At 44.1% G+C, this 11,141-nt stretch overlaps 1 protein-coding gene across 1 annotated transcript in view; it reads left to right on the top strand.

Annotated features, from left to right (window-relative positions):
* The window catches only part of HUNK (hormonally up-regulated Neu-associated kinase), a 127,071-nt gene that overhangs the window by 87,745 nt on the left and 28,185 nt on the right, over window positions 1–11,141 (top strand). The window contains exon 7 of the mRNA XM_025381038.1: window positions 9,297–9,471. Coding sequence (XP_025236823.1) covers window positions 9,297–9,471 — 175 coding nt within the window. The remainder of the gene's footprint in view (window positions 1–9,296; window positions 9,472–11,141) is intronic.

The raw sequence follows: 11,141 nt of genomic DNA, 5'->3' as shown, positions 1-11,141 counted from the left end.
AGTTTTTTGTGTTTTTTAGTAGAGACGGGGTTTCACCGTGTTAACCAGGATGGTCTCGATCTCCTGACCTCATGATCCGCCTGTCTCAGCCTCCCAAAGTGCTGGGATTACAGGCGTGAGCCACTGTGCCTGGCCTCACTCATGCCTTTCACCTGTATCCTTTCCTGTTCCTTTATAATTCTGAACCCCTAACTCCTCCTTCCTCTTTCTGCACAAAACACGTAGATCCAAAGGATCTGATATTCTCCATTTGAAAAATAATTGCAGGCTTGATTGTTTTAAAACTCACCATATTATGATGTTGACTTGGAAAAGAGGATTTGTGGTCACATTTCCAATATATCTTCTTTCTGCAATTATTGTCAAGAAATGTTTGTTGCATTGAAGTTGGGGCTGCAATTTGTTTTGTGAGTTGAGTTTTTGAGCCTGTTCAAAAGCTTTTAAGTATATAAAGGTTAAGTTACTTGATTGGACTGAATCATCAGGTGTGTTTGAAAAGTTCTCTCAAGCTTTAGCTGGTTCACATTTCAGTAAACAGTTTGTATTAAGGTTTGGTTTCAGATCCAGTAAATCAGTACAATTTGTTCTTTTGTTTGGTTCACAATTCAAGTTCCTGGCCTTGGCTTGGCTTTGATGAGCATTTAATTGGCTCCTTAGAATAAACTCAGCTTCACTGAGATAAGGCTTTTGACCAAAGAAGAAAGCAGTTATTTAACTGCAACTTATGATATTTATGATAGTTAAAATATAGCATTTTATTTTACTACTGTTATGCATTTTTCTTCTGAGTTTAAAAGCACGCATGAAGCTGACCCTGAATTTATCTTGCCAAGTGGAATCCAAGTGGAGACACATTCTTGTATGCAATGATCTAATTCAGCCCATACTGTCTCCTCAAGGGAGGGGAGAATCTCTGGAGGCTTGAAAGCAAAGGAGGCATTAAGTCCTTGGGAAGATGAGTTACAGCTCTGTCATTATAAAAGAAATATTTCTGCACTGAGAGTCATAACTCTCAGAGTTAGAAAATGTGCAAAATGTCAAACGTATTGTCATATTTAAGTTTTAGAGCTTTCAGAAATGTCGAAAGTGCGGCAGAGCACTCTGAGGTGTGCCCCTTCCTTCATTCATTCTATATTTCATACTCATTATGAAATAATGAAATAATATACTCATTAGCTTATTCCATGAATATGTATTGTGCACCAATTGTGTGCTAGGTGTGTTCTAGATTAAGGAAGACAGAGAACAAACCAGTCTCTACCCTTATAAAGCTTATATATCAGCAGGGGAGGCTAAAAATAAATAAATGGGTAATAAATATGTGTGGTATTTGGTAATGTTAAGTGCTCTAAAGAAAATAAAATAAATTGGGACAAGGGGATAGAGAGTAAAAAGGTTTTTTTTTTTTTTTAACAAATAAGATTATTTTTAAAACTTTTCATTGTGATGTAATTGTAGATTCACACACAATTGCTAGAAATAATACAAAGAGATCTAAATAGCCCACATGAGTAATTTGTGTGACAGCCACCACAGTCAAGATGCAAGACAGTTCCCTCACAAGGTTCCCTTGTGCTGCTCCCCTGTAGCCACAGCCACCTCCCTTCCTCCTGCTCTCCCCAAGACCTGTCAGCCACCACCCTGTATCATCTATAATTTTGTCATTTCAAAAATGTTATATGTAAATCATTTTTTTTCCCACAAAGCATAATTCCCTTGAGATAATCTGAGTTGTTTCTTTTTATTGGTGAGTAGTATTCCCTGGTGTGGATATACTGCTGTTTGTTTCACCATTCACCCACTGAAGGACTGTTGTTTTATTCAAGTGACCCATAACAAAGGACAATAGGTGGATGAATGCACCCCCACAGTTGGGAAAGGCAGACAGTGCTATCTTTGAGCCTGATGAGAGCCTGAGGAGCTGGAGAACTGCTGGTCTGCTACCACTTCACTGTATTAGTCAGAATAGACCAGGTTATGCTGCAGTAACAATCAGCCCCCAAGTCTTAGTGGCTCAGGACCACAAAGGTTTATTTCTCACTCATGCTACATCTCAATTGAGAGTTGGATCAAATGTTGAAAGGTTCTGCCCAGCCAAGGGCCCAAGGCTGATGGAGCAGCCACCATTTCCAGCATTTCTGGTTCATGCAGAGGGAGAAAGGGAAAGAGAAAGAGAAGCTCTTTCACCAGCAATTAAATCTTCCACCAATCTTCCAGATGTAAGTGGAAGCTTTCTAAAACATGGTACATGGCTTCACCCAACTAAAGAGAATGGGGCAGTGCAACCCTACCATGTGTGCTGAAAGTGAAAAGCCAGAAATATTTGTTGATTAGCGTTAGCATGAGCCCCACACAGCTGTGGGAAAAGGAGCCGACAAACACAGGTAGGTTAAGAACACAAGAAAATCAGTCTCATTGCTTCAGAATCATACCTTGTTTTTACTTTCAATAATATTATACAATCTTAGCAGGTTGAGCTCTAAGTGATTTTTTTTTTTTTATTGTGAAAATTAAATTTAACCTTAAAGAAGCAAGAGTTGCAGTTCTGAAGATGTAAAAAGATAATCCAAAAGTCGTCCCAAAGAAGACATATTAAAAATGTTCCCAGCAATTTCAGCATCACTGGAATTGCCGTCCAACCTCACATAGCTCCTGCTTTGAGCAGACAGCTTTGCGTTGGCCTTAAGCTCTGTGTGTGCTTGTTAAAGATCTTCACATTCCTGTAGGACTTTGTTGTCTTGACTTGTCAAGCATGAATTGCATTTCTATATCTGATTTTCTAATTAGGGAATCTGATGCTCTCCCCATCTCCCCCTTTTTAAAATAACTATTGGGATATAGAAATATCTTTTTTCAACTAGGATTGAAATCCTTTGAGCCAGGTCCCAAGTGAAGTGTTTGCACATGATAGACGCTCAGGGAATCTAGGTTGCTGACTCTGGTGTTAATGTGCCTGTGTGACCTGGAAAGGTGGCCCCGTAGATTATTTTGATGACTCAGGATTGGGAATTGTCCTGATCCAGTAGGGCCCAGAGCAGTGCACCAGCTGCTGAGGCAGCCCAGGGAGTCTTACCTGGTTTATAGAGTGAATGTCTTCAGGTTTGAGTATCAGCTGCTGCCCTTCTGACAGCCTCCCATTTTTCCCATCCTTTGCATCCCATCAAGTTTATCTCCTCTCCCTTCCAACCAGCCTGGCCCTGCTTATATCTGAAAATACTAGCTTACCAGTAACATGAGTAGCTGCCATTTATTGAGTGATCCTTTGTAGGTGTTTTTCATGTGGTGTTGTTTTCATACAGTCCTGCAAGGTAAGTCCCTGTTTACTAGTGAGGAAATTGAGTCTCAGAGAGATTAAGTCTGCTTGACTGAAAACCTAGATTTTCCTACCATGCTGTGTTATTTCACTCTTCTCTGATTTTGTTTAGTATGAGATGCACCCCCCTACAAAAAGTTGGAGGTATTATCTATTGTCTGTATGTCCTTATGTTTTGAGTAATGTCAATCCAAATAGAAAATATGCCGGTTTTATTGTGCCTCACTAATGCACATCTTTACTAATTGGATGACTCTGTCATTCATATTTGTTTTTGTTTTTGTCTAAGACAAGGTTTCACTGTGTCGTCCTGGCTGGAGTGCAGTGGCACAATCATGGCTCACTGCAGCCTCAACCTCCCAGACCAAGCAATCTTCCTGCCTCAGCCTCCCAAGTAGCTGGGACTGCAGGCACATGCCACCATGCCCAGCTAATTTTTTTTTTTGTGGGGGGGTATTTTTTATAGAGAGAGGGTCTCCCTATGTTGCTCAGGCTGGTCTTGAACTCCTGAGCTCAAGCAATCCTCCTGAGTCAGACTCCCAAACTGCTGGGGTTACAGGCATGAGCTACTGCACCTGGCCCTGTCACTCATACATGTAATTATCATATCTATTAATTCCACTGCTCTTTTTGAAGATTAAGTTGGAAGATTTTTTACCAAACTTGAGTTGAAAACAGCATTATTGCCCTTGTGAATCCACAGAACCCGCTTCCAAAGAACTGCCCTTCATTCATCTGTGTCATGCCATTTGCAAACTTAAGCTTCGAGGGCCTTTCTAAGTCTCTCTTGTACACACTTTCTTTTTGCTTGTTGGCACTTGTATGTCACAGAGTAGCAAATGCCTTTTATGGCTGAGCAATTTTTCAGACTGCCTCCCTTTTCATCACTACACCACAACGCTGGCATTTATAATACATTCCAAGCAGTCAGTTCAGGTGATGATGGTTTTGTGCCGTGAATTCTCCAAAGTCAAGCTGGAGGAGAAGTGTTAGCTTTCATGAGGGTTGAGCCAGTGCTAATGACGATGTCCAAGAAGGCACGATGATCAGATGATCAAACAGTTCTTTAGCTTGGGAAGTGATGAGGAGGGAGCTTTGAACGCGGAGGAGTCTCTATTTGCATCTATCCGGCTACGCTAATGTGAAAAGTCTGATGACTTTGCCTGTCACCTGCAGCCGTTTCACTTAGTACTCTGTTTAGGTGCTCACACAAGCCAGTCCAGACTTTGGAAAGTTGATGACTCGTGAAAGAAAGTGGGGTTTGCGATGGAGGAAGGTGTGCTGCGTGTTACGTTGAGCAGGGTGGTACTATTTTGCCAGGCTTGAGTGGAGAACCTCAGTGTTATCTCAGAGAGGTAGAGGGCGGCATGTGGCCTGTGGCCATGCCTGGCATGACTTTCCAGGATGCTGAGGAATATTTTAATCTCTTTTGCTCATAAGGCATAGGGGTTTTCAGGACCCTAAAACAAACTTCAAAGAGCTCTAAGGATATTCTCAAAGTCCTTTTTGGATAGTAATGCAATGTCTGTGACGTCCAAAGGAAGAAAATTCGTCAGTGGAGATTTGAACTAAAATTACTTGCGCTCATCAGCAGTTTTTGAGGATGCAGAGTGCTCAGTTATGAAAATAGAACAAAAATGCACATCCAGTTTGTCCTTAGCACTTCTGGTTCATCATACTTTGAAAAAGCCTGGACTGTTGCCCAAGTCCTTTGAGGCAACCCTGGGTTGTTGCCCAAGTCCTTTGAGGGTAAGCAACAGCAATGTCTCAGAAAACATTAACTCAACAGCCCACTCGCTCTGATTCATTAAGCCCTCATCTTCTTTATCTGACCAATAGATGCCCCCGGTTAAGATCTAAGTGACTCTTGCAATGCAGGGATGTTAAGGGAAGCGAATAGAGATTCTGCAAAGCAGAGATCTGTTTGATTTTTGGGTTATTAAAGAACATGGATGAAGCTGGAGGCCATTATCCTTAGCAAACTAACACAGGAACAGAAAACCAAATACTGCATGTTCTCACTTATAAGTGGGAGCTAAGTATAACCAAGAGGACACCATGGACACCAAGAGGGGAACAATAGACAGTGGGGTCTACTTGAGGGTGGAGGGTGGAAGGAGAGAGAGGAACAGAAAAAATAACTATTGGGAACTAGGATTAGTACCTGGGTGATGAAATAACCTGTACAACAAACTCCCATGACACGAGTTTGCCTATATAACAAACCTGCACATGCACACCCGAACCTAAAGAAAAGGTTAAAAACAATTTTTTTTTTTTTAGAGTTTTAGCTGGGTATCCAGCGATAACACTTACAGTGGTAAATGTACCTCATGGTCTCCACGCATGCATTTCTACCCACTCCACTGTTTTTTGTTTTTTGTTTTTTTTTTTTTGAGATGAAGTCTTTCTGTGCTGCCCAGGCTGGAGTACAGTGACATGATCTCAGCTCACTGCAACCTCTGCCCCCTGGGTTCAAGCAGTTCTACCACCTCAGCCTCCCAAGTAGCTGGGATTACGGGTGTGCACCACCATGCCCAGCTAATTTTTGTATTTTTAGTAGAGGTGGGGTTTCTCCATGTTGGTCAGGCTGGTCTTGAACTCCTGACCTCAGGTGATCGACTCACCTCGGCCTCCCAAAGTGCTGGGATTATAGTCGTGAGCCTCCGCTCCTGGCAATATTTCCTTTTTTCAAAATTTCAGTATGTTTTTGGGGAACAGGTGGTTTTTGGTTACATGGATAAATTCCTTAGTGGTGGTTTCTGAGATTTTGGTACATCCATCACCTGAGCAGTGTACACTGTACCCAATGTGTAGTCTATTATCTCTCGCCCCCTCCTACCCTTCCCTCCAAGTCCCCTAAGTCCATTGTGTCATTCTTATGCCTTTGCACCTTCATAGCTTAGTTCCCACTTATAGGTGAGAACATACAATGTTTGGTTTTCCATTCCTGGGTTACTTCACTTAGAATAATGATCTCAACTCCATCCAGGTTGCTGCAAATGCCATTACTTTGTTCCTTTTTATGACTGAGTAGTATTCCTTGGTGTGTGTGTGTGTGTATATATATATGAGACACATATGACATAAATATGTATATGACACATATATATCATATATACAGTCACATTTTCTTTACTTTTTTTTTTTTTTTTTTGAGATAGAGTCTCACTGTGTCGCCTAGGCTGGAGTGCAGTGGCGTGATCTCGGCTCACTGCAATCCGCCTCCCGGGTTCATGCCGTTCTCCTGCCTCAGCCTCCGCAGCAGCTGGGACTACGGGCGCCCGCCACCATGCCTGGCTAATTTTCTGTATTTTTAGTAGAGACGGGGTTTCACCGTGTTACCCAGGATGGTCTCGATCTCCTGACCTGGTGATCCACCTGCCTTGGCCTCCCAAAGTGCTGGGATTACAGGCGTGAGCCACCGTGCCTGACCATATGTCACATTTTCTTTATCCACTTGTTAGTTGATGGGCATTTGGGCTGGTTCCATATTTTTGCAGTTGTGAATTGTGCTGCTATAAACATGTGTGCAAGTGTCTTTTTCATGTAATGACCTATTTTCCTTTGGGTAGATATCCAGTAGAGACTACCCACTATTGAAAGGGAGATGACCTGGTAACCTCTTCAACAGGATGGGAACCCACCCTGGTGGTGGGTTGACCATGAAGGTTGACCTGGCTGCATGACCTAGCAAAGATTATTTCTCTTGAGTTGATTCTGGCATCACAACTGGCCCGTTTTTTGATGGCCTAATTTTTACCATGCAGAAAATGGGTTGAGAAAAGGCTCAGCATTTCCTCAAGAACAATGTTAAAATGACAACTTAAAACTTTTGAGAAAGTAAGACGTTTTATGACTTCTCCTTGCAAAGAAGATTACCTTAGAACACTGAAAAAATAACTTTGAAGAGAAGAATGGAAAAATTGGGGGAGCAAGCACATTATTATTTTCTGGGGTTTATTATTTGGTATGTTGGAAATCAAGTACAAAGCTACATAAAAGAATTCTTTATATTGCAAGAACATTATAGCAATACTTTGTAAAATAAGGGCTAGAGCATAAGAAAATATCACAGTCCCACAAGTCAAGCAAGACAAACCGTCTGCAGTTTGAAGTCATCCCTGACATTCTTTGCCTATATGTGGGTATGCTGTATATTCTCCTACAATTTGGTAGCCTTAGAAGAGCCTTCATGGGCTGAGTGTGGTGGCTCACACACTTAATCCCAACACTTTGGGAGGCTGAGGCAGGAGGATCGCTTGAGCTCAGGGGTTTGAGACCAGCCTGGGCAACTTGGCAAAACCCCATCTCTACCAAAAAAATTAAAAAATTATCTGGGCGTGATGGTGCATGCCTGTAGTCTCACCTACTTGGAAAGCTGAGGTGGGAAGGTCACCTGAGCCAGAGAGGTCAAGGCTGCAGTGAGCCATGATCGCACCTCTGCACTCCAGCCTGGGCGACAGTGTGACACTGTCTCCAAAATATAAAAAATAATGAATAAAATAAATACAAAATAAAAGGCTTCATGTGCATTATAAACGCATTTTTACCTCTCATACAGTTGTCTCCGTTGTTATTATCTTAAAGTATGCAAATATTCTGCTTAGAGACGAATTAGCTTATCTCTAGTGCTTGAATGGACAACAAGTGCTCTGTAAATATTTGTGAAATGAAAGGAAACCCAGGGCATTTAAAACATTATTTTTGGCCAGGCGCAGTGGCTCACACCTATAATCCTAGCACTTTAGGAGGCCAAGGCGGGTGGATCACGAAGTCAGGAGTTCAAGGCCAGCCTGGCCAAGATGGTGAAACCCCGTCTCTCCTAAAAATACAAAAATTAGCCCGACGTGGTGGCAGGTGCCTGTAATCCCAGCTACTCAGGAGGCTGACGCAGAGAATTGCTTAAACCCGGGAGGCAGCCTGGGTGACAGAGCGAGACTCCCGTCTCAAAAACACAACAACAACAACAACAACAACAAAACATTATTTTTCCCTGGGATGGAAGGAAAAGGGGTTGTAGGGGTTTTATAGGTTTTCAACAGTTTCTCGTATCTTTTCCTTACACACTGTGCTCAGCATGACTAATGTGATACAGTGAACTTCAGGTGGCTTGAAAAAGAAAGACAAAATATATTAGCATCCTGTCCATCTAAGCAGTCCCTAAGAGTCCCCTAAGAGACAGTGCAAAAGGAGGCACCCATCAGGCGGACATGGGTTCACAGTGTGGTTTTCACTAGAACTTTTTACACAAACTAGGATTTTAAAGTCTGGGTCACTAATGCAGAGGTTTCCTAACACTTTAACAAAAACGCGTGGCGCTCTGGTGTCTTGACAGCCTGATTGACTGCGCTGGGTGGGCGTGGGCTCTGTGCAGCCTGGGCGAGGCATCATCGAGTTTGGAGAAGAGGTGGGCAGCCACACAGAATGGCTTTAAAAGAAAGGATCAGAAAGCAGGACCTCTCTGGCCTCTTGAGACTCTGAGTGTCCTGTGGTCCCCAGTTGGGAGGTCTAACTTAGGATGCCTGTACACTGCTGGCTTCTCCCTGAGTACCCAAAAACCTTCCTTGCGAGCAGGCATTCTCTGTTTATTTTCTTTCGTTCCTACAAGCCTCTCAATAGAACATCCCTTTGGCTCACCTATAAGCAACAAGAAAAGGCCACAGGTTGTCTTGGGAAACACAGGGGATGGGGAGACCCAAACTGGTTCTTGCTTTATCATGCACCAGTTGCTCCCCTTGGACAGAGAACTTAAATTCTTTGGATATGTGGTGTGTATTTTTTAAGGAGAGAGAGAGAGGGAGAAACGGGATTTTTCACACCCCTCCTGTCTGAAGGGAGGTGGGGCTGAAACCAAGCTCTATGAATCCTTGAATCAGAACCCTGCCCAGAGACCCAGAGATCACCCCAGCAGTGGCTCGGGATGGGCAGGCGAGGTGGCGAGTCCCCTGTGATGGTAGCTTTCACTGGTGTCTGCGTTCAGCCTGTAACATGCGTGCGTTCTTTCCCGAATGTCTCCCAGGTGCCATCAGTTTCCTGCGCTCTCTCCTGGAACCGGATCCTGTGAAGAGGCCAAATATTCAGCAGGCACTGGCGAATCGCTGGCTCAATGAGAATTACACGGGCAAAGTGCCCTGTAATATCACCTATCCCAACAGGTAATTTCGTGTACCCAGAGGGACTCCTCGGGAGAGATGGGGCCTGTCCTATGAGCCCCGAGCAGTTCCGGACAGAAAGCTGTCCGTGATTGAAGGAAAAGCCATGTTCTCTCTTGGCTATCTCCCCTTCCCACTAACACCCACACCCACACATCCACAAGAGGAAGCGTAGACAGGGCCACCGTGTGCTGTTGTGCCCTGTACCCTGCAGGGTCACCTGGAGGAGAGGTGAATGGAGGCTGACATCCAGGCTTTGAGGGTCTGCGTCTTCCCAGGGGGTGCCTCTTTCTAGTTCACACAAAGGGAACTTTGAGACTAGCTGTGGCTTGAGTGTGTGTGTGTGTGAGAGAGAGAGAGACAATGTCTATGTCTGCTTGGGTCTCCGTGTGCATGGTTGTTGTGTCTGTGTGTATGTGTTGTGTGTCTGTTTCTGTGTGTAAATTTGTGTGTGTGTAGGTCTTTGTTTTGTTTTTTGATACATAGTCTGGCTCTGTCACCCAGGCTGGAGTGCAGTGGTGTAATCTCAGCTCACTGCAACCTCTGCCTCCTGGGTTCAAGTGATTCTCATCCCCAGTCTCCTGAGGAGCTGGGATTACAGGCACGTGCCACCACACCAGGCTAATTTTGTATTTTTAGTAGAGATGGGGTTTTACCATGTTGCCCAGGCTAGTCTTGAGCTCCTGACCTCAAGTCATCCGCCTGCCTCGGTCTCCCAAAGTGCTGGAATTTCATGTGTGAGCCAACGTGCCCAGCCAGTCTTTGTGTGAATGTGTTTGCGTGTGTGTGATCAGCTCACGAGCCCACCTGCCAACATCAGACAGAAACACATGGGATCACCCCTCCCTTTCCAAACCACCCTTACATGCCTTCTTCTGTCTTGTTCTTGATGTTTATTTCAGCCCTAAGACCCCTGCTTTAAAATGTGGGAGGCAGGAAGGAAAGGCATAGGAGTCACTCATTTCAGGCCGGGTGTCCCCATGGACTTTCTGTGAAGGCTTCACTTTATCAGTTTCCATGAGGAGGGTTCTTTAAGCAAAGTTTGCAGACAGGAACCCACAGCATAGGAGCACTGACAGGTTCCCTGTGGCAGCCCATGCTTCTCTATGTTGGTGCGCTAACTACAAATTCAAAAACATTTCTCTTTTTTTTTTTTGAGACAGAGCCTCACTCAGTCACCCAGGCTGGAGTGTAGTGGCATGATCATAACTCGCTACAGCCTCCACCTCCTGAGCTCAAGTGATTCTCCCACCTCAGCCTCCTGAGTAGCTGCGACCATAGGCGTGAGTCACCATGTCAGGCAATTTTTTCTATTTTTCTGCAGAGAAAGGGTTTTGCCATGTTGCCCAGGCTGGTCTCAAACTCCTGGGCTCAAGCGATCCTCCCGCCTCTCAAGGTGCTGGGATTATAGGTTTGAGCCACTGCGCCCGGCCAAAAACATTTCCTTGTATATTTTTTTCTACTCCTTTGTCCTGTTTCTAACTAACCTGAGCAAGGGAATGAAGGCCCTTAATTTGGCTGTTTTCATGCAAATAAGGAGACCACATGGGCTCAGTACCTTCTAAGACCGGGACCCACCTTCCTTCTTCGTTTAGAGCTAGGGTGTCTTGTACATTTGACCAGGCTTGGATGAAGGCAGGAGAACCACTGACCCAGAGGGGCAGATGGGAGAC

The sequence above is a fragment of the Theropithecus gelada genome, chromosome 3, assembly GCF_003255815.1.
Source record: "Theropithecus gelada isolate Dixy chromosome 3, Tgel_1.0, whole genome shotgun sequence".
NCBI classification, from domain to species: Eukaryota; Metazoa; Chordata; class Mammalia; order Primates; family Cercopithecidae; genus Theropithecus; species Theropithecus gelada.
This window is presented reverse-complemented; position numbering and strand designations above follow the sequence as displayed.